Here is a 25,267-nt window from a genome sequence, read left to right on the forward strand (position 1 = left end):
AAACTGGTAATGATAATCGCAAATAAAGGGTTTTAATTTTTATTATAATTTCATTCGTCAATTTAAAAATAATATTTTGCAACAATTATATTTAAAAAATTTTATAAAAAAATAAAACCGACTCCAAAAAACCTACACTAAAACGTAGAAAAATAATTACTAATTACCTACTTATTTATTAGGACGAATTATTAATATTTATGTAGGTATACCATGATTGATACTTCTGGAGTCGGTGCCAAGATTATGAAACATGTAAAGTTTGCATGCACCGACTCCAAAAGTATCAATCATGGTATACCTACATAAATATTAATAATTCGTCCTAATAAATAAGTAGGTAATTAGTAATTATTTTTCTACGTTTTAGTGTAGGTTTTTTGGAGTCGGTTTTATTTTTTTATAAAATTTTTTAAATATAATTGTTGCAAAATATTATTTTTAAATTGACGAATGAAATTATAATAAAAATTAAAACCCTTTATTTGCGATTATCATTACCAGTTTATGAACTGGGAAATGTTATACTACGAGCNCAAATTGGTTTATAATCGGCGGAGATATTGCGTATAAAAAAGTTCATCCCCAATTTTCCACCCTTGGGGGTTGTTTTTTTTATTATTAAATTTAAATGGGACCACCCTTGAGGTATTACCTATACGCCGAAAAAAGATTTGTTCAAATCGGTTCATAATTGACGGAGTTATCGCGTAACAAACATAGAAAAAAAAAAAAAAAAAAACATACGGGTCGAATTGAGAACCTCCTCCTTTTTTGAAGTCGGTTGAAAAGAAACACTGCATTAGCACCAATGATTTTAGAAAATCATTGGACATTTCAGTCGAACATTATATTATTTGAAAACTTAATTTTTTACTAAAATATTTTTTGAGAAATTTAATTTATTGGTATCTTTTCCAATTTTCTCTCTTCTAGGAAGCTAGTACTAAGTATTAATTTGATAAAGTCATAAACAATTGGGTTTCACCGCATCGCTGTCTGTCACTAAAAAGAAATTGTTGCGGTTTATTGTTAGCCCGGAAATGATAGAATCCATTTTAAATATGTCAGGTGTTAGAAAATAAGCATTGACTTATTTTTTTCCAAATATTATATGAATACAAAGAGATGGACGTAATTCGTTTCAAACGTTTAGTGCACTTCCTCAACTTGATGAATCTTTTAAGTGACTTAATAAACGCGACTCGTTGACGTCTTGTAAGTTTCTTCGTGATTTGGACTAACAATTAAACATTAATTGCCGTTTTAATTAATATAAAATATACTAAGATAGTTGATTAATTTTCAGTGCATTTTCTCTTGTTTTTTCAGTATTTTCTGTAATGTGAGAGTGTAAGTGTGAAGTAAATCTGTTTTGTAGTAAGACACTGCTTTATTTAATTTAACTTATGATCATAATAGATTTGATAAAACATAATTGATAAAAAACCTCCATGTTTAGTTTTTGACTAGCTTATAAACAGTGCATTTAAAGTAACATAAATTCAGTTTAGGAAGCAAGGTAGGTAGTGTATGCGACATATCATAAATAGCATGTCCTGAGTCCGGAATAGAATCAAAAGAAAAATAGTACAGTGCATAACAATAAATAAATTAACTGGTGATGTCCACATGCGTATACCTATAAATCGACCGCCCATTGGTCATTAGGTTTCACTTGTAGAGCACGCATGCTATTGCGTCACGCGCTGCCGCTACGTCTACTACGCATCGAGCCAGATTTGTTAATGAATATCTTAATTCATTTAAAACAATCTAAACAGACTTAAAATATTCACGTAATCAACACGATAGTATGACTTGGTGACAGTTTATTTATATTTCGTTCATTTAAATGAGTAATTAACTGTTTGAATTGGGAAAAATGGATAATATTTTGACGAAGTAACACCAAGTTTCAGGGATATTTCTTACACTGAAAAAAATGTTTGGTTACTGCTTACACAACAAAAGTGACCACCGAACTAAGTGTTAACTATAACCAAACTAAGTCTAGCTCACTACAGAATTATTTGTATAATTTACCTACACAACATTTTGTTCCTCATAACCAAAGTGTTCTGTGGTCACTTTTGTTGTGTAAGCAGTAACCAAACATTTTTTTCAGTGTATGTTTCCAAGGTTCTGACAGGATAACATTCGATTACGAGGTAGAGATCGCTAAGACACGTTTACAAGTTGACGTACAGTTTCTGTTTGCGACTTCATGAAGACAAAATCTATAAACCAGTGCTTAAAAAGTACGTCATATTGACTAGAGTAGAGATTACTTGACAATGCGATCAAACGGGAGTGCATTGCGGTGGAAAGAACAGGGAAAGAAGGCTTTTAAAAAAGAAACACGCATATTCTATCGAATGCTTAGTTAGTAACTCTGTCCTAGCGATGACAGTGCTTATGTTAGCATTTCTTCGCCAACATAAAGCTAAAAGTAATTGCGTAAGAGCGGTTGGACACGGAAACGTAAAATAAAAGTTGACGCGATTCAGGTCACTGTCCGACTCTCTGCAACTTTGCTTTAAAAAATATTCGAACTATTTTTAACTAATAACAACTAATTATAATTATTGTCAGAAATATTAAAAAAATAAATTTGTCGCCTCCTTTCAACTTTCAACAGTATCCAAACATAATATTAAAATACGAATGTAACTAGCTCGGTCTGTCTGTTACGATGAACCTAAACTAATTTCAATTAACGTAATTTTTAGTAAACAAGTAGAAGGGATCTATAAAAAGAACATAGGTAAGTTTAAGTAGTTTAATTTGTAATTAAATCTCAAAAATAATAAAAGTTGGATATGAATGTTTTCATTGCTTATTGAATGGATGAAAATATTTATAACATATTTGTATGCTTTTGATAAAATAAAATATCAGCAGCAGAAACGACTTTGTAACAAATGTGAAATATATTTAAGAAATCTAAAACAAACATTAGCAAAACTGCCGGCAAGATTGTTCAGTGGGTTTCATGTTCCGCTCTACATGCGCTCTCAGGCTGCGCAGTCAGTCGGGCGCGCTCAGATGACGAGGAGATAAAACAATCGAACCCAGGCTCGATACGCAGTGATCTCCAACCTCGGTTCAAAGTTCAGCAATAAGGATCTCTCCAAGAGAGCGAGAAACGAAATCCCCTGCCCTCCCATCGGCGCGTTGCACAACGGCGCGCGCGCGCTCTCTCCAGCACAGTCGCACCTGACGCGCCAAGCAACGCGCACAACAACATCAACAAGTGTTACAAACTTGCGAAAAGAATCGCGTTCGAATTTGACAATTTGGACCAGCGAGTTCCCAGTGTTTTGTGCTTGTGGACCGAGTGAGTGTGTGAAGGAAAGTGATTCCAGAGTATGCGCCAGCGCTGACAGTTTCACTTTCTACGGCGGGACGCGCACGGTGAGTTGACGATGACCGGGCTTTCTAGCGACATACGGCTATGGAAACTCGCCGGAAAAGCCACTGGCAAAAACTTGGAGTTACGTTTTCGCGCCAAATTGTAGGAGATGTCATTGAATCGTGAAGGCTGCCATCCACTCTGCCATTGTGCTCAGTAATTTACCAAAGTTTGTTTTAGAAAGTGTAAGTGCAGTAGACGTGAATGTGACCATTACATACATTAGCTATTTAGTGCAAATTTGCTGAATAAAACGTGTGTAATTCTGCATGTTAGTAGACACTGTCTAGAGAGACGATTGACAGTCGACAATTTTATATAAACAAAATAATTCGAAATATTTCAAGTATGTTATACACAACGCTACATTCTGATCAGACAAGACAATTTTACTCCCGGGATCAATTTTCAGCAGACCCTCTCGTTGAAAGCACATAACCCTACGGCGTTAGAATCTCAAATTGGCCGTTTTCAGAATTCAGCCACTACTAAACAATAGAATATCCTAAATCGAATCCAGATTAGACGATTTAGTTCCAACGGGACACTCTACCCTTATCCCAAACAGGTAAAGGTCATCCTATCCTAAAAGTCAGAGCCACTATTAGCCAAATTAAAATGTAACGCCTTCAAAAACTCGAACCATTCGATTACCTAACACCTTACGCGATAGCTTGACTCTTTGAAAGCTTCATAACACGTGCACCTAACTAATGAAGTATCAGTTCGATGACCCCTCTCGAATCAAAAGCGAGCCAACCTTGAGCATGGCGCATAGAGCATACTCCATCGCCGCGCGCCCATCAATCTGCAGGCTGTCCACGCGCGCTTTCGCTTTCAAACACGTACTTACATAATGCACATACGCATCCCAACAAAAGAACGACCGATTCGCGCTTTGCGAAAGCTGGACCCAATTTTGTGATGCAAGAGGTAAAGTTTTCAGGTTGAAAGAAAAGCCTCGACATACCAACAGGCCAGCCCTTTTAAGTCATTAGTCCAGTAGTAGAGTAGTAGAGACTTGCTGAAAAGTGATTTGTGTCAAAATCTCCTGGCCGCAAAAATCGTAAAAGGAAATTATCAAAAACTGATTATTAAATTGAAAAATACATAATGCTATGGGATACCGAGTCAATTCAATTAATTCACATCGTATAAAAGACTTCGACAGACATAAATATTTTTTTATAATCACTGTATAAAAACTAGGTACAGTCGGAGAATGAAAAGGTTCGTCACCTTAGTGTCGGTTTTCGCTTGCACTAGGTACTGTAAGAGTCAAACCTGCCAACATAACAGTGCAAGAAACAGTGCTGCTAACATTTAAATAAATATGACGTTTGCTAACGAATAACGTTTTGCTTGTTTATTTTTCTATCCCATCATAGTCCAGTCATTACGTACATTCAAAAAAGAAAATGAATTTGCGCTTCTAATTTTTTAATATGTTGTAGGGGATACCTAGAAAAGCTTAACTTGAGATTGTCGACCAAGCTTTCCTAGGAGCTTTCGCCGCCATGTTGAAAAAAGGGGTAAAATTTGTTTTTCGGCAATAACTCGGCTATCCGATGAGACTCGAAAATTTTTGTAGGACACTTTTTGTAGCTTTTTTTGTGCTCTACAATAACGCCCGAACCATTTTTAGCGTATCATGCATCGTTATCGAGATATCGATCGATAAAGTCAAAAATTTTGGACACAAATTATTTCGGAATAATTAAATAATTAACGTCAGATACGTACAACATAACTTCGAAGGAAAGGTTGCAATCATATTCGATGGTTATCCGACTGATATGACACTCGCTGGAACGAAAACTTCGGAAAGAGTTCGACGTTCGAGAAAAAACCAATCGCCGGAGTTCACATTCGATGAGACAACTACTCCAAAAGTTAGCCAGGAGAAGTTTCTCACAAGGGATCAAAACAAGAACCAACTAATACAAATGCTTTGCCGTTACTTAAAAAAAAGTAATTAAAAAGTAATTAAAAGTAATTAAATTTTACTTTTTACTTTTTAATTAATTATTTAATTATTTCGGAATTTTTCATATTTATTAAGACCCAAAGAAAAAAAAAGAAAAAAACAAAAATTGTGTCCAAAATTTTTGACTTTATCGATCGATATCTCGATAACGATGCATGATACGCTAAAAAAGGGAGCTTCTATGCCTGAATTTAGAAATGTATTGCACAAGTGGCTGCTCGATAAATGTTTCTACTCTGTAAATGAGTTTTTTTAGAATTAAATAATTGTGAAATTTTATGCATTAATATTGGTTGTGTGTTATTTTATGTAATTGACATTTAATTGTAATGATTAGTATAATTGGATTGTTGACATTGTTATGATTTTATCAAATGACTTTTCATAAGATTATTAATATTTTGACATGTTCTCCTAATTAACTTTCACATGCCAGTCATGGCAAGGTACACTGTAACGAAATTGATTATTTACAAACATCTAATGGACGTGTATTTCTGTGAATAAATGAATTTGAATTTGAAAATTTGAATTTAAAAAAGACTGTTTAAGACAAAAGAAACGGGAGGGAAAGGATTAGGTAGAAGAAAAAGGATAAGGTATTCTGAAATGGGTCGTTCAGATGATCGAACCCATTAATAAATCGCCTTTATGTGTCTCTAGCATCTAATGATGCAAATCGGCATCTAAAGGTACCACTAATGAGTGTTGCACCATCCAACTAAACGGTGACATGTGCGCACGACAATCGAACGTTGCAACAACACGGTGCAATTGAGCAACTAGATGAATTTCTCGTGTGAATTAGATCAGTGCATTATGCGCAAGCACAGGGCGATAAATTGGAAAGATACCGAAAGGCAAGCTGCGTGATACACACCGTATCCTCTTTGTATAATCTCTAAACTAGATTATGCTTAAAGGTGCTGAAATGCAAGAAATACCCCAAATTCAGTGGGTCTCAAGTATAAATCCTGGTCGTCATCAAGTTCGAAAAAAATCTTTGTATAAGCCTGAGTGTCAGTAGATTGGTGGTCGAGTAGATGATAATTAATTTGATAATTACAATAAGTAATTAATTCTCGTTGTACAATTTTAACTTATTGTTTACTAAGCCAATTATAGCAATGTTTTACTGACACGCGACATTTCCCGGCTTAGTTAAGTTTAATATTCACATAATAAGAATCTGTTTTTTATTGAGTATAATCAATTTAACTCATGACGCAACTGCATACAACTATACAAGAAAGGAATTCGTTGATATCTAATCATCGTGACTTGGTGTCACGATGCTAAGCTAGTGAATATTACCTACCGTACTTATTACGAACCTTGGAAAAATTCAAAATAAACGATTGTCTATGACACCTTTAACTCCTAACATGTCGTTGGAAATAAGATTCATATCTTCTGTATTTAGTAATATCCACAAAGCCAATGAACAACTGAATGAAAGACAATCTCTTTGCCAGAAAAAATCAACAAATCGTTAATTTGAAAAAATACGTTGTATTGCAATAAAGATCTCGTTTGTCGACAACTCAGGCGATTCAAACCTTACAGTTAAGCACGCGCCGCGGTCACGATCGGAGGAATTGCTCCATCCGGCTTATTTGTAATAAAATCGTAAATAAACGTTCATTAAGTCTTGTAAACGCTTACATACGTTCCAGTTTCATTATTAGCAATATTATTACTTACTCCGGGATTATAATTAAAGCCAGCTGAACGTATTTCTATGATAAAATATGGTTAAAGTGTTGTTTCTCATGTTACCACCGACCAACGAATCCGGTTCAGTTCAGTAAAAACCGTTAAAATTTGTTTTAACAGCAGTTTTCACTTTAACAAAAAGATGATCTACTAACATTTAATAGAGGTCGTCGGTCAGAATCACAGTTATTATGCCCCATAAAGATAATTGATATTCGCGTAATGAAATAACCACGCACAGTTCGCATAAACAATCACTTCACTTTCATATCATGGACATAAAAGATCATCAGCGTTAAGCGAGTGCTTAGATTTCTATCTTGTAGAATGAATATGAATTAAACATAACAACATAAGAGCATGTCTGTAGCGCTTATTTTGTGCGATTATTGTCTTTTCCGCAATACCGTTATGACTTTTATGCAATAGGTTATTGCCAAAAATAAGATTAAAATTACTGTAGATTTTATCTTCTAGGTATTTGATTCTCACGATTTTCTGGTAATTATTTAAAATCTTCGCTCTTCACAATGAAGTTTATGGTTTGTTGAACAGCTCATTTTAAAATCTACTAAAGCCTAATTCAAATCAAATCAAAAATATTTTATTCAATTTTTACCACTAATAGCACTTATGAACGTCAAAATACAGTAAAAAAAGAAAAAGCTCATTAGCTCTATATTCATGTAGATAACTAAAATTTTGTATTTTTTTTTAATTAAACATGGGGAAAATGATGTTGTTTTACTTGATTTTAGATTTATGAACTCTACTAAGGGCTGATTTTTCAATCCTCAGATAACTTTTATCTGAAGAATAAGTTTGGCACATTGACAGTTCCAGTATGGGAAATATGTCAAAATGACAATTTTATTCTTCAGTTAAAAGTTATCCGACGATTGAAAAATCAGCCCTAAATGGAATTCGAATGTTTTAGTAAAATATGGCCTAATTGGTCTATGACCTACTCTCATTCACTCTATTTTTTTACTCTAGAAGGGCATATGGAAATAATAGTCCAGTACATAATAGGTTTCATTCTAATCAGTGGTTAAAAAAATGGCCAGAAATGTTTTCATTTTACACACTTATCTAAGTGGGTCAAACAAAAACCTTCCATTGTTTTTATTCATCGATAACATCGGCACTAAAACGCGTACCTTTAACATCAGTTTCAAAACGTTTAACTACACAATAAAACCTGTGCCTGAATTACTCTGATGGATGTGTTACGCAAGCAATGTTAACACATGCTTTGGGCACACGACTGCGATCGGTACAATACATAATTAGACGCCTCCGAGAAATCCGCAACGTTAGCAGGCGATACTGACGCGTATTATGTCAAAACCATCGTCCGACTCTCTAATTAGTAATTACACACCAGATTTTGGTCTCACGTAACGCCGCGTGGGAACAGTCATTGTCAGTAATAAATCCGAAAAGCATGTCGCGAAGTATCGGACGCGATCGGAGCCTCTCGGGCGTCTTCGGAAGCGCTCGAGCCTGCGCCCGCGCCGCGACCAATCGCCGTAACATGACGTAACGTGCTTTCACCTGCACCCAAACACGCCGATTCCGATTTTGTAATTATAATGGAATTCGATGCTTTCTTATTTTGATTTGATTCGGTTTCCTTGCGGTTGCGCAATGTGCCGATTATGCATCATAACACTTCCGTTTTTGGCGCGCTCTTGAGTTGACACACTAATGTCAGCGCGCGGCCCCGTCAGCGCCGGTTCGCGGATTCGGCTCGCGTGATTGATGTGCTGATTTAGATTGTATCGTTTTGCCATCGGGATTAACATCCTTTCTTGTTTAGTTTACTTTCAGATATGTATCGATTAAATTTTGTAACAACGATAGTTTTGCTTTATTTATTATTTTCAAACTTATCATGACTTTAGACATTTTCAATTCAAAATCCTATGACATTTTATATCAAGCAACAATCTTTACATAAAGTGTCTAATCAAATGCCAGAACATAATCGATCACACAATGCGGTGTCAAACATGCGCGAGCGCAAATGCCAACCACACCATAAGTACAGACTACAGCATATCAAGATACACACTGTAGCATCTTACGTATCTGTTATAAGTGCTATTTTGCAACATACGTGTGTTGGAAGTCCGAAGTGCTGTTGTACATGCAATTGCTTACGATTCACGACATCCTTGACACACACAGGTCTTGGTGGGATGAAAATGAAGTCACGATACCTAAGTAAACGCCTTTAAGCTTAGCAGAAACTGACAAAATAGAATATGTATGTTTGTGTAGAGTTAATCCATTCTACTAAAATTATTCTGAAAAGCTTTAAAAACTCTGAAATCTCTGTTATCCCACAATCGCAACTGACTCTACCACGGTGAGGGTGTCCCGAACGATAATGAAGCAGAATATAGAGACGCTAGTCTATGAAATAACAACTAAAGCAAATACAATTTCTTCGATAATTCGCAAGCAAAGGTAGCCTTTGCAATATTTTATAAAATTATCGTTTTAATCATAATATTTTATATCGATATAGGTAACCTAAATACCGAGAACGATTGTAATTCATCCACTAACCAATGGATCATAATTATTTGACAGGGTAATGATTATTGAGCTATAGCTCAGAACAGCTAAATTGAATTTTACGAGGCGTCATTAGATCCAGTCATTCATCTTCATCTCAGACTGCACTATTACATCAAGAAATCACGCAATTGGTCCGTAATTACGAATGCGAATTGTCTTTTTGTTATTCTAGTCTCGTGAACGTGTGACAGCAGTGAGCACTCACATCTGCCCCAATTGCGCATCACCTTTTAAAGAAATCTGCGTCACGCTGTAATTACGGAGAAGATAGTGATTTCTGTGTCCCTAATGAACGCGTGGCGTTACATCTCGTACGCGTCGAAATTAATTATATTTCGCTAACGAGCAGATCAGCTGATACGCGGTCGGCGACTCCGACGAAAGTGAAATCCGTGAGGGCCGGTTTTGGCGACCAGTGTTGCTGCGATGCTCTTCAGTGTTTATTGACAACAATAATATGGTCTCAGAAAAACATGTGTCTTGACGTCATTTCTATAAATTGGCTTTCGTCTGAACTAGTTTAGAAAAGTACTCTGTAAAAATCCATTGACTGATACCTCATAACTAAAAGGAGAAGATCTTTAAGATTATAACAAATCTCTGTTTATCACTATTAATTTATACATATTTGTGTCAATTTGTAGGTGTATTCTTCTCTATCACATTAATCGATCGTCCTGTAAATAAGAACGCGTGCAACTATGTGTAAATCATAAAGTTAATATTCCTTCGGAATAGAGCAACAAAGAATGAGCGAGCGAGATGTCACTATCTGCAACCCTGTGTGATCAAAAGAGATGTGTGATGCTATCATCGTCACGTCAATAGAACCATTTTTGCAAAAGATTTGACAGGCAGTGACACATAGAGGCACAAAGCAGAATTTCAAATCACAGTTTTTTCTAAAAATTTCGTAAAATCCTGTATAGTTTTGGATTTTTTTTATTGTAATACAATGGTGACCTGTTCCGTCCTTGATTGTGATGTAAACCAGAGAAATAATCCCGCAAAATATTCATTTCACAGGTAAATTTATTGAAATCGACACCTCCAAACTTTAGCTTTATTTTTGTGAATGCGCTTTGAATTTTAAGCACTAAGTGTGATAATTATGTTCTTTAAACATTAATTTAAGTTGTAAGCAAAGATTTCATGCACATAATCCAGAATTTATGAATATTTTGTGTAAAGAAATAATTTTCGTTTTACACTAGGGCTGTACCACAATCGATAAATATATTTTGTGCACTGTCTATCACAGTCACCTGGGAATGTAATAATATGAGTTTCTGACTATTATAATAGGTACTAATTAGTAAAGTATCTTTCAGATTTCCGACTAACGAAGATGTAAGAAAAACATGGCTCAAATTAATTAATCGTCCAAATTGGATTCTAACTAAATATGCCACTTTATGTAGCAAACATTTTGATAGTAAATGTTTTCGAAAAATTGGAGCCAGAATCACGTTGAAAAAATGTGCAATCCCTACAGAGTTTGTTCCGGTAAGTTTAATTAAAATAATACTATTTCTGGCAATAAGTATTTTCATTTTCTTCTGATGATGATGTTTCGTTGGTTAGTAATGTCAATTTATTACCTTGATCTGGTTGTTTTCATTGTTTTGATAAAAAATGTTTAACTATAAGTTATAATTAAACTATGATTTCTATGAAATAGTCAAACACGGGTCTTAACGCGACGTTTATTAATGAGTTACATTATGTACTCTTTACTTACTTTAATTTCCGGCATTGTCTTTTATTATTACATCGCATTCGTTAGAATCCTATTTTTTACATTATCGTCAGAATTATCATTTTTAATTATTGACTTACTCTTACTAATTAGAAATCAGAAAGTTTGTATGGATGTCTTGATGTTTGTTGCTCTTTCAATTAAATCAGTTAAATCATTTTAATCTTCTGAGTTTTATTTTTATTTTCCACTCTCCCATATACGGATTGTATATGGACATTCTATCCTATTTTAGTTCCATTAATATTACTACTGTTAGGTGTTAATTAATATAAATCGATATCGATATTCATGTGAAAAGTAACGACATACATCACTAGCATGCACACATATTTATATTTACACACACAAATGACATCTCATTTTTGGTTTCGTTTGACAGCTCGTGATTGTTGCTCTATTCCGAAGGAATATTAACTTTATGGTGTAAATCCCGAAAGTCAATATTATCTACATTTAAAAAGATACATTTATTTTACGAAAGTTTTTTATTTAAAGATTTCGATAAAGTAGTTCCTTAACAAATTATGTCACAAACAGTAAACATTATTCTACTTTCAGTAGAATACGGTAGAACTCGATTTAATATAAAAATGACATCAATATGAAAAAGTCCCATCTTGCTTGATGATAATGATCTCTATTCGATAAAGGCCACGTTTTTCTGAGATGATTTATCGAACATTACTTATAGTAATTGTCATTTGAGAAACTCTACTTTTTCTTCTTTCGCGTGAGTTGTCGACCTTAAGACTATTGTTTTAATTAAAGAGAAATTGGCCCAGATCATTAACAAAACATCAATAAATTTTTGAATGTGATGCTGTGTGCTTGAGCTATATTTTTATCCACTATTAAGCAAGAATTTCATTTATGTAAACTGAGTTTTCTATTTTAATTGACTTCATATAATAGCTCCACTTATATTACTTTATCATTATTATTCATATAATAAGTATAGTTTACCAAACGTGAGGTTACATTACAGCCTCATTAAATCCGTCCAATTGTTGTAAATGTGCCCACAAACATGTCCTCGTTACCATTTCATGTTGTTTGAGACCTAGCCTCGAAGCGTCTTTCCATTCTATACATAGCCAGAACGCAAGGGTGTGAAACTAATCGAGTATAGTTTGGATATGACTTTTTTTATTAAGCTCCTCCAAACTATACACGACCAGTACGCATACGCTGCGTACTGCTCGCGTATACTTTGTAGTGACTTAGGTCAATTATCTTCCTCCAAAATATACATCGCCAGTACGCATACAGACTAATCATGTATGTATTGTAATAAGTGCGTGATTACATTTTATACGCGAGTAGTTGCATGCTAGTCATTTTGACTTATTGACCTCTCTTTCTATTACATACTAGCTTTCCGCCCGCGGCTTCGCTCGCGTGGAATTTTGTCTGTTACAGAAAAACAATATCGCGCGCGTATTTGCTCACCGTTTAGACCTACCCTGGACTACGACAAACATTTTAAAACCAAAATCAGCTCAATCGGCCCAGCCGTTCTCGAGTTTTAATCAGACTAACGAACATCAATTCATTTTTATTTATATAGATAGATTAATTCATATCTGCGTGTCTACTTTAAACATTGAATCATCTTACGACACGTGTCATTGTTTTGATAAAGGATTTTTTGGTGTTTCTTATTCTGCCATAGAAAAGATATTTGTTTTGGGGCTGATATTTCACCAATTGTAGGTATGGAAATATGTCAAAATGATTTTGTTCTTGAGATAAAAGTTAATAAATAAAATAAATAATAAATAAATATCCTTAGACATTTTACACTGCGCTTCTAGTCCCAAACTAAGCAAAGCTTGTACTATGGGTATTAGACAACGGATATAAACATAATTAAATACTTTTTTTTATAAATACATACTTATTATACATAGAAAACACCCAGTCCAATACAAACAAATATGTTCATGCACACAAATGTTTGTACTGTGCGGGAATCGAACCCGCTACCACTTCGAACCACTACACCAAACGGCCGACAATACAAACCTAGCATTTAAAGTCTCGCATAATATTGTATTTAATGCGCGTTGAACTTTCTTCCCTCACTCTCTCTCATATTAATTAAATTGTTATTTAATTTGAAATCTACCTAATCAATTTAATTTCAAAAACCACTTACAATAGTTTTAAAAATCTAGATTTATTATAGATTCAGTAAAATAATAATATTTTATGTAATAATATCAAATAAATGTAATTTTAAATATAGTTCCATATTTTACTGAATTTTACTAAATCAATATCAACTAAACACACTCTAGTCAAGTGTAAGTGGTGTAGTAGAAACTAATCGAGTATAGTTTGGAGATGACTTTTTTTACTAAGCTCCTCCAAACTATACACGATCAGTACGCAAAATTCGTGTATAGTTTGGAGTCACAGACTTACAAATAGGCACTCCGAAATATACACGAGCAGTTTCCTATGGGTGCGTTCTGGCCATGTATAGAACGGAAAGACGCAGCCTCGAAAAAATGTGCCATTCAAACACTGGAGACCTGGACTGGAGATCTACGGCATACTATTTCGATATTGTTTGTCTCTTTTACTCATACCGGCAACTCAAGGTGACTGACAGAAACAAATACATTTGAATATACCGAGGTAAGGGATTCAATTATTCTGCCAACAGAATATTTCAATGTATTTAAATAACCTTCAGAAGTGAGTCACTCATCACTCTTGTGTTTATTTATGAAAACATATTTTATTGAAATACACCATTACAAATTTCCATTACACAAGTACCATTATAATCGTATATAAACTGATATTAAAATTTTAGGTAAAAAACCCAAGCATAAGTTATGAAATTTAATTTCAAAGGACCGTACCTACTTACATTTAAGAAGGCACGCTTCCATTTTGCTAAAATGCAATATAATGAAGTAGAGTTTTTATGCTTCCTTTTTTACAAAACATTAAAATCTTTATAAGAAGTGTATGACAAAAATAATTAATTATTTAAAATACTTATAACTTAATTAATCTTTTTATCTCATCGTCATCGTCGACTTCAAACGAAGGTACCTCATTAATTGCAGGACACTTGACTAGTGCACTATAAAAAGTACAATTAATGTTAATTATCAGTAACTTTGTTAATGCCTTTCCACGAAGGGAGTGGGAAGCGCACTTCCCGGACGCTCGACATTTTCCCCCGGTCCGTTTGTTAATCACGCCTTACCGAGACACTCATTTGTTTATATGCCCCATTAGCGGAGCGGTGTTGCTAGGAAAGTGCATGTCAATCGCCTTTTTCTGTGACTTTTTACCGATAAATTGGTTACAATTAACAGCGAATGTAGAGCGAGGCAAATTATTGACCCTTTTACGAAGAGCTCGATTGAGACGTAAAAGTAGAAACCAGTTTAGTAGTGACTCAACACTCAACAGTTAAACTACACATAGTAAACAAAATAAACCTAGAGTATTTTTATATAATTCCGTGACGATATAACAGAAAAAAATGGTTGAAAACGAGAGCGCGAGTACAATCGATGCGATCATCAACAAAAAACAGCAAAAACATTCTACAATGCGCGAGGTGGGTCATTGATCTTTTTACTGAATAAAATGTATTGAAATAAATACTACTAGCCATATTTTTTTGCTGAACGTGAAATACACAAGTATGAAGAGTATTACAGAGCAACAAAACATCGAGGTCAAAGTAGGTTAGATATAAAGTTTTAATAGCGCAGTTCACGTAAGCGTTACAATGGCAACAATAGTCAGCAGAATGAGGTCGCTGAACGACCCAATAACAAAAGAAAAGCCGTCACATAAACGCGATATCGGTACGGGAAACGCAAAAACGGGGTCGAACAAAGGAAAGAGCGCTGCGCCCGCGCACCATATAGGCCGGGTTTCTACGGCGCGTGCGAACGCCGTTATTGCGGGGTTTCCAAAGAAAACCCTATGAAAGAGAAAACAATAAGATAATGCACAATGTAATATGTAATGATGTGAGACACTTTAATTGTGCAAACATTAATTGTACTAAATAGATTACGCGATTAATTGAAAAATCTTCCGCGTAATTTGAGTGTTTACACAATCGCTAACTAACAAAACATAAGCTGCTAAAAATAATTTCCGGAACAAAAATTGTATAGTAAATAAACTAAAAAATATATGTTTTGCGGAACAAATAATACATAGTACATAACAACAGGTCGATTAGCAAAGGTACATGAACCGGTAATATAATAGTAACTTCCTCAATACTTGCAGTATATCCTTTATGATTAGGTTTTAATTAACTGGTTTAGTTATAACACCTACTGAAGTCTGTAATCATCGTATTACTCGTAGTTTGGTATAAAATTTCTGAAAATATTTGACTTTTATTTCCACAAAGTGTTGCAGGATTTTATAGTAATTTTAGTACGATTCACACACTGCCACTTGAACGTGCCGATAGTACGATGATTCTTCATACCGGCGATATATTAATGTGAACACAAAAAAGACTTGCAGTTTGGCTGTCAGTATATTTTATTCATTCGACATCCGTATCATTAGCGTAATGCGAGCTAATTGAACTCAATTATCAGCCCCGATTGGTATCGCACCTAATCGATGTAGCGCATATTATTAAGTCAATATAAATAAAATCATTATTTTCTATTGCACATATTTATTTAAGGAGTGTTTTTAGAGATGCGTTTTATACTCAAACTAAATTAAATAAATTATTTAAAAAATATGCGTATGACCCACCACCAATCAGCTTTATACGAAAAAATAGAGTTCCGGATTAGGGTTGCCAGGCGTCCGTCTTTACATGTTTGGCTTTTTAGGGACTTGTCCGGCCAAATATAGCCTTGTCCGGCCTGTCCGGCTTTTTATTTGGTTGCCGCGCCAGGCGATATCATGTGAAGCGCACGCATCAGCAACCACCGATGATGATAGTACTCACTCGTGAGCTGACACTTATTGCACACAAGTCACATGTCCGGCTTTTAGGATAAAATGTCCGGCCAAATGAAGCACAAAGTCCGGCTTTTGTGATTTTGGACCTGGCAACCCTATTCCGGGTCTAACTTAGCATTACTTGAATTCCTGGTTAACTGCAGTAATGGGTACGAAAAGTGGGAACGATCCAGGATTAGACTGGAAATTAGGTTACTACTTAAGGATAATAACATGCTACTGAAATATTGTTACAGAACCTTGTATTAGTTTCGGTGTACGCTTAGCCGGTTATTCCACTGCAGGTTATATTAATACAACGCGTCGCTTTTATGTTCTGCCTATAAGTGACAGTTACCTCTGGAAAGTGCAATAAATAAAATAGATTGATAATTTTATTGTCAAGGAACCAAGATCCAGGAAATGGATATTTATTCAGTATTTGCGGCTACTCCTATGTTCTTTAGCATGAAAGACATTATACAGGGCGGCCCAAACAGTGAGATCTAAAAGAATTTAGATTCCTTACATCAAGGTGTATCTAAATCACCCCCATGTATGTTCTACGATTTTGCTTAGTTTAGGAGATAGAGTTCATTTTGTGAAGATCGATGGTCGCATACGCTCCGTTGAAGAATAAATCTAGCCCAAGATTATTTTGGCAATTTCCATTTAAATCTTGAATCAGTAGTTGACATTCAATTCAAGCAACTTATTTAACGTTGCATGTACAAAAAATCATGCAAAATAAACGGCAATGAAGCGGCGCACGCGCTGCTCGCCACGTGCGTACGCGCACGCTCCAGTTGGCGGCGCGTTCGGATCACGAGTAAGAGTTGCAAAGACATTTTAATTAATAGGCTCGTCTACAAAGTTATTTCGCTATACACATATCGTGGTGAAGAAAAACTGTTTTAATAAGACATGGCTAGAGACTTAGATGAAGTGAAAGAGTATCTTACAGCTAGAAAATGGCAATATCTTTACCGCCTCATTCAGCAACTTATAATCGTTACCTTTGTTATGTTTAAGCCATGATTTGTAATGTGTTGCTGTGCCTTAATTAATAAGATAAAAAATGTTTTTTGTCAAAGTCCTGAAGTTACATTGCATCGAGCTTAACCTTTTTATGACGGATACATGCGTACATCAGGTTGACCGCCAATGACGGATTAATCCGCCTTAAAAATGATGTCAGTAATAGGCTAATTGAGTATTATGTAAACTGAATAATAATAAATTATTTGATTATATTGATATCATAATTTATTAAGCGTGGCGTCAGAGTGATGGCTTTTGTATTTGACGTGGCGCTGAAAAGGTTAAAAGAAGCTTAGAGCTTTAGAAGTGAGGTCTTCAAAAGCACTTTTAGTGAAGACCTCACTTCACTAAAAGTGCGTTTTATCGCATTTCTATTGCCGGTTAAGAAATGTCTCTGAAAACAATAATGCAAAAGCAGCAAAAAGCAGTTTAGGAAGTTTTGAATTATGTTCAACTGCCATATTTAAATGTCTCATTATCTTTCCATCTACCTACACTGATTCTGGAGTTTTGTTTAGTGTCAAGTGATGCCGAAACGAGTTCAGTTTAAAAATATTACGAGTAATAGTTGTAGCCAATAGAAGTTACATCGAACTAAATGATCGAGTATCTGACTGCATGTAGGTTAATAATAATGCCTATTTAACCACGTGGTAATCTTGCAGCAAACATTTAACGGGCAAAACGTGTGGGTGTTCTAAATGCCAGCCTGCACTCTGGCGCAACAATCGTCGCGATAGTAAATCTCGCACATAGTTTGGTGTTTTCCCACAGCTCACACAATCGCTTAGGGATTATTTGATATTTAGGCATTAGGTCAACCGATCCTTATTCGTGAATTTAACTATAATTGATACATTCTGTTCGTTAAAGTCCTTAGGCCGCTAGGCCGTAAGGCATTTTCAATAACTAAAGCCAGAAGAATAATGGTCTTCAAGGATAAAATTTTGTAGCCCTTTTCTTTGCGAATAGATAATGAAATAGTTAAATATGTATTGTGAACTCGTTGCTAGTGTTGCCAGGCGACCGACCACAGACACACAAAGTTATCTTGCGTTAATTACGACGCTCCAATTATGTGGTTGTCTGGGTCTGCCCATCTACGGGCCTGACACCAAAACGCTTGGGATTGTGGCTCATGGCTTTACATTTAACTAATGGTTATGTACAATTAAAACATAAAAAATATTGCCAAAAGACACGAGTAGAGCCATATCACACACATAAATAAAGCACACTATAAAATTATAATTATCGTTAGAGTTAGGGCAGATTTAACTTAATTTACAAGCATAGATTGTAATACACATACGGTAGGCAAGGAATAGCTGGTGAATTTTATAAAGCATTAAGTATCTCTATGGCAAAGGATACAGAACAAACAATGCTATATGGAATCGACATTCAATCTCATTTCGGATCATACATAGATTGATTTGTGATCAGCGTGACCGTGAGTAAACAGAAAGTTTTCTGAACTGAAGTTAAGTATGAGATGGTAGTTATTATAAACTGACACTTCAACTCGGGCGATGTTTGAAATCCGCTTTTCACATTTTCCAAAGTACTGAAAGCTGGTGTCGTTCGGATGGAACGACTAATTAATATTTGTGTAGAGTTATATACTGTATTAGAGGCTATTTGAGAACAAATAGAAATGGTAAAGTATTTTTTTAGTAGTGAGTCTTTTCGCTTAAGCTATAATAACTTATTATTAGGTACATTATCCTTTTATTTAAAATATTAGCAAATACAGGATATTTTTGTAGATTTTATGTAAATAAAATATGTCTGTATAGCGAAAGTACACGCGATCAAGTAACAAACCAAGCAGGGGTAAATAAACCACATCCATGTAAAAGCGTACCGTGAAAGCCGCTAAATAAACATCAACAATTTCTACAAAAGTAAATGAGGTCTCCATAAAAGTAATCGATCCGAAACGGCGTGAATCAGCGCGAGTCATTTCCCACAGTTTTCGCCGGCGGCCGGCAGGGCGGCGACTCCGTGCTACGTTCGTATGGCGTTAAACGCAACACTATATTATCCGAGAAAAAACTTAACACGCCACTTAGCATTCGCATTCACGTTTCGTTTCTCTCAAAAATGTAGTGAAAATGTAACGAAAGTTGTTGCAGCCGCTCGAACGCCATTAGGAGATATTTCATCTTGCTGCGGCGTTATAGAGAAACCGACTTTAAAAAGGTTAATCTCTACTGCGTAATGATAGTAAAAATTAAAAGGTATAGCAAAAAAGTTTATGCTTACTCTGCTGGTGCTTATAGCATTTCAATTAAATAAAAGCTTGTGAAGAGTCACTATGTATGTCTCTGTCTTTTTACGAGTTTCAATTGTTACTAAAAACAATTTTCAAAAGTAAAATCCCAATCCCAACTAATATTATAAATGCGAAAGTAACTCTGTCTGTCTGTCTGTTACGCTTTCCCGCTTAAACCTCGCAACCGATTTTGATGAAATTTGGCATAGAGATAGTTTGAGTCCCGGGAAAGAACATAGGATAGTTTATATCCCGGTTTTTGAAACAGGGACGCGCGCGATAAAGTTTTTCTGTGACAGACAAAATTCCACGCGGGCGAAGCCGCGGGCGGAAAGCTAGTACTTAATAAATGAGATATCAACTACTCAATTACAAAGAAAATGTAATGCTTCCTGCATAAGTCACATAATGTTTGCACATTCCAAAGATGCGATCTTTAAAATAATTAAACAATTAATAAAATATACAAGCTTCTGCCAGTGGCATCGTCTGCGTGGATTCTGGTTTGCCATTGAAATTAATCTATCACCCTCCATCAAAAATATGAATATTTTTGGGACAAAAGGATTTGATATTACACATTATTCAATTATGTATGGTTCGAACGAACGAACGATACATAATTCAATTAGGTACATATTATTTTTTTCTTTTGTCATAAACAGACAGACTGAGCTAACTAGAGTTTCAGGAAATAAAAAAGAGCACGTTGTATAGTAGTGGATAATCACGCAGACTATTATACTGTATTTATTGTGCTTGTTGATTAACAATAATTTAATAAGCGGTAGTTTTTCATATCTTTTCAACGCCAATTATTAATTATCTTCAATTTGTAGAATGCTGCATTGGATAGTAAACCTTTTAAAGGTACTTTTTATTGCGCCTGAGGAATCTCTGAGATTCTTTAACGCCTTTTGAGAAGCCGCCTACCGTTTATGTGAGTTTAATGCTTTAGGAAGCAATTCTGGAAGCTTTTATCTTTCACGCTCCCGTTTTATTTTTTTAATTAAATACACAAGCAAACATTGTTAACATATCTCGACAAAATCTGTTGTGTTATAAATATTTAGTATTCGGCCAAACTGCACACGCAGGCGACCAAGAGTTCATGGCTTGTTTAGCTAAATATTTAACCGTTTACATATTTATGAAGTGATTATTGTTTATGTAATAGCCCCCGCCAATTCTTGTAAAACTACAATGCAAATGCAATGGTAAAGCAGAGAACAATCAAATAAGTAATAAATCAGTTTACGGTTATGTGAGCTCTTGTGAAAAGTGACGTAGCGACAAAGCGCGAGCGTCACTTGCGGGCGATCGAAAGTGCGCTTAATTACGGTGACGCGGGAAAACTTGACCACACACAATTTCTAAGGATTTTCCTTCGCTTTCTCCGTTTCATGCTGCCGACTGAATCTATAATTTAAGAACCGTGTGCGTTAAGCTGACAATGATGAAAAGAAAATTTATTACACGTTTATAAGACTTTCTTTTCCTTTTATTCCACACTATTCCGACCTCAAGCAAGACAGTTTAAGGGAGAGTCCGCTAATTTGGACCAGTTTTTTTCAATCCCATTTTACACATAGTTTTCTTTTGTTTTTGCTAATGTCCATGGTATATAATAAAAGATGCATTATTCAACTTACTATTTCATAAGTATTAATTAACATGATTGTTGTATATTTAGCACAAATCAACAAAGTACGAGTTCAGAGCTTCGGTCCAATTTAGCCAACCGGTTCGATAATTTGTACCACAGGGTTACTAAATTGGATTTCAATAAATTTCAAGCCTATAAAAAAACTATGGCAAAATATTATACGATACATTCTTAACAGATTAGGAAACGAAAAGGAACAATAGTTAATAACATAGATAATCGATATTGTTTTACACGTTATCACGATTTTAAGTACAAGTTTTGTAAATCCAATTATCGTAACGCACACTTGTACCTAATCTACTTTGCCAGTCTTTTGCTTTCATTTATTGTAAGTCAAACATAATTACGCTATTATAACTTCAAAATATGATTTACTAAAAAAAATTTCAAAATCCTTTGGTAAAGTTCCATACAACTTGATGTGGTACAATTTAGCCGACTAGGTGATAGTGCTTTTAAAAAATCGGTAAAAAATATAGCTTATAAATACCGAAAAATGTCTCAAATAACTGTAATCCACACTAATTTACGCTTCTAAATAATATATTAGAAACACCCAGTGATCAAATTTAACAAAATTACAAACTAAACATGCATTGTCAAAAGTTACTTGAAAACAATGAAAAAATACTTTTCAAAATAAAACACACGTGTTCTTTGTCACGGCAAAAACCACATGGCCGATATTAATTGAATTTAGTTGTGTATCGCTGAGTGTTGCAATTACAGACATTCAATAAATACTTTACGAAATATGAGGGTGGTACAATTTACCCGGCGGTACAATATACCGAACTCTCCCCTATATTATTAATTATTGAGTATTTTCTAAAAATTAACAATACTGATAAGTTGATCGACTTGTATCTCATTTTAGTCTAGGAAGTATAAACGCAATTATTATTGAATCGTCAATACATCATTAGTCGTTCAATCATTTGTGACTCAATTAGCGATTTCTATTCTTACCGTAAGGTGTTGTAAAAAATATCTGAAATTATATTGTGACTTATATTTTATTTTGTTTGGTTTCAGATGACTCCCGTTAAACATATTCGGATATGCGCAGTGCTCTGGCTGGCGCTCGCAGCCGCCTGCGCAGCGGAGGGCGACAACAGCACCGCCACCACCAAGGCCATCCGCACCACCATCCTGCCGTCGCGGACCACGCGCACCGAGCTCAAGGTCTCCCGCAGCCTCAACCCTCACGAGACACAAACCCTCAACGTCAAAACCCGACAAGGACACGTCACACAGCTAATCGTCAAGAAAAAAGACGCCAAGTCGACCACGCACCAGTCCAGCACCACGGCGGTGCCCACCACGGTCGCTTTGAAAACTACAACCGCCAAAGTCAATTCCACCACAGATGAGGCCAAGAACAAAACCGAAACGAGAGATCAGAGAAAACTGAACTTCGTTGGCCCCATCAACAGCGACTTGGCTGGCTACGATTACTACTCAAATCGCAAGAACACAGAAGAATTCAGTGACATAAAAGCGGAATACGGAAACTGGTCGCCTGTATCGGTATACCCCGAATCCCACATTCAGGAAGACGGTAAAAAACCTGACACTGATCCAGAAACATCTAACTACTACCCCACTTATGATAACGAAAAAAGAACGGAAAACAAAAAAGTATACATCACCTCAACCAGCTACTTGGATTACGGAGGTCCGGTCAAAAACTACAGATTTGACCCTCATAATCCAGTGATCAAAAATGATAGGAACCCCGTATACATAGAAGTCGTCAGTACGAAGGTGGCTGACGAGGGTAAGTCGTTTAAGATCCCCGACCCGGTCGTGATAAGTTCAGAACCAATGTATATCAAGAAAGCAGTGGATAAGTACAACAGCAAACGCGGAAGGTCAATTTTGACCTTAGGAGATGATGGTATTCCTGAAATTCAGGGTGTAAGAATGCCAGATGATGAGTCTGATAAAAAAACTTGGCGAAACGCGCGTGTGGTGAACGGAGAACTACAGCCATACCCTGAGGGCTACACTCCTCCGAAGGCGATCCCAGAAGCCGATGTTTACCCGGACTTATCCTCCTCTGAGCCTGCTAACAGCTTCGGACCTTTCACCAAAGATGACAATTTTGAACCCAAAGACGGACCTTTTACTAAATTCGATAACTTGAAATTTGATGCCGACGTCATAAATGACGATTATGACATCTACACCGCAAATCCATCGTTTGTTCACAATCAGAGGTTCGATAAACAGAAGTCCGGGTACGGTCCTTTCACTAAAGCCGACAATTCGAAAGTTGCCAACTCGAAACTTATCGAATACATAAAACAAATAAACGAACAAGAATTGAAACGAGACTACTTCAGCGGCCGAAGCTCCAGGGCTCACAACGGCGACATGGAGTACGCCGAGAGCCACATACAGCGCCGCATGCTGCAGCACCCTGGAGAGGCCAACTTCCCCAACTCCGTCATGTATACTCCCAAGAACGCGAAACCCGGCTTCGATGAGAGCGTAAGAAATCCAGTTTTACAATACGCCCACCCAGAACTAGGCGTTCAGCCTGCGAAGGCAACGCGAGATAACATCGACCCCTATGAAAACAAAGACCGGAAAATCAAATACTACAGCAGCGTACCGAAGAGTGCTCATCCCTACCCTATGGAACCTATCAACGGATACGGCCAGCAACGCTCGCAGAGCCCTAACTCAAACAGATACTACGAAGACGAATACAAAAAGTTTTCTTACTACGAAAACAACCACAGCCCTAACCATTACCCCTACAGCTACGGTTACATAAAACGGACACCCGAACCGTCTCTCTGGAAGCGATTCACTGACTCCATGAAGGATACTATCAACTCGGCCAGTCAAACCGTTCAACAATTCACGAAGCCCATAATTGACCCTATCGCTAAAGTGACACAACCTGTCTTCGACCCCTTGGTAGAGGCAACTCAAAAGATCACCCACAATCTGGGTCTGTATCCGTCCAACTCCATTCAAACCCAGAGGTATGCCCAAGATAAGGTTGGTGTTGCTGCCGTGGCATCCGGGGCTCCTGCCATGCTTCCAGCGATCGGGCTGATGGCCGGCGGAGCGGCTCTCGGTCTAGGGGCAGTGGCCATGGGTAGATTACTGGATGTCAATTTAATGCGCACAGCTGGTCTAACAGATGGTGACATTCAAGATGAAATCGAAAAGGAACACAAGAGATCTTTCATTGGTGCTCCTTATGACATTGACAGGAAAATATTGAGCACGCAGAAAATATACGATGACAACTACAAGATGCCGAGTGAGAATGTGTATGTTGTCATGTCGCCCGACGGTAGCGTGGGAGGCAGGTCAAAGCGAGACGTATCAGCATACGTTCAGGAGCCACACTACGAGGGAGCCGTTTTGAGGCGAGTAAAAAGGAGGCACATGGCCAAGAGGTCGTTGGATCAAGACATGCCCGAAGAGTTGCAGCACTTGGACGGCAGCCAGGCGCCGTCGTCGCTCACGTCCGCCGCGATGGACCTCGTGAAGCAGACGGATTGGCGAGACTCCCAGTGCGCCAAGTTTACGTTCTGCAAAGTGCTGACGTCGCAGTCGTCGGATTCCATCTTTGCCATGGAAAAGAAAATGGAGTCACTACTCAAGTTGTAAGTACCTCAATTATGTGTTGTGTTGTGGTCATAAACTCGCTTTGGAGTCGCCGTAAAGCTTCATAAGTGGTCGTAAAGCTCACTCCGAGTGCAGTGGTCGCACTTTCCCGAGGTCAGCGCGCACGCTGCATTACGAGCGTCATGTAATGCACTGCCGCGGTACACGTTGCATAAACGCTCGAAACAGTAGAAAAGTGAGCGGTTTGTTTGGAGAATTCG

The 25,267-nt window shown here is 36.5% G+C and overlaps 1 protein-coding gene across 1 annotated transcript in view; it reads left to right on the forward strand.

The window, feature by feature from the left end:
• The first annotated feature begins 3,185 nt into the window (after positions 1-3,185).
• LOC114349683 (uncharacterized) overlaps positions 3,186-25,267 on the forward strand; it is a 29,533-nt gene continuing 7,451 nt past the window's right edge. Inside the window, exons 1-2 of the mRNA XM_028300154.1 lie at positions 3,186-3,417; positions 22,449-25,045. Coding sequence (XP_028155955.1) covers positions 22,449-25,045 — 2,597 coding nt within the window. The 5' untranslated portion in view covers positions 3,186-3,417. The remainder of the gene's footprint in view (positions 3,418-22,448; positions 25,046-25,267) is intronic.

The sequence above is a fragment of the Ostrinia furnacalis genome, unplaced genomic scaffold (genome assembly GCF_004193835.3).
Source record: "Ostrinia furnacalis isolate ACB-3 unplaced genomic scaffold, ASM419383v2 OfSCF0695, whole genome shotgun sequence".
Classification (NCBI taxonomy): Eukaryota; Metazoa; Arthropoda; class Insecta; order Lepidoptera; family Crambidae; genus Ostrinia; species Ostrinia furnacalis.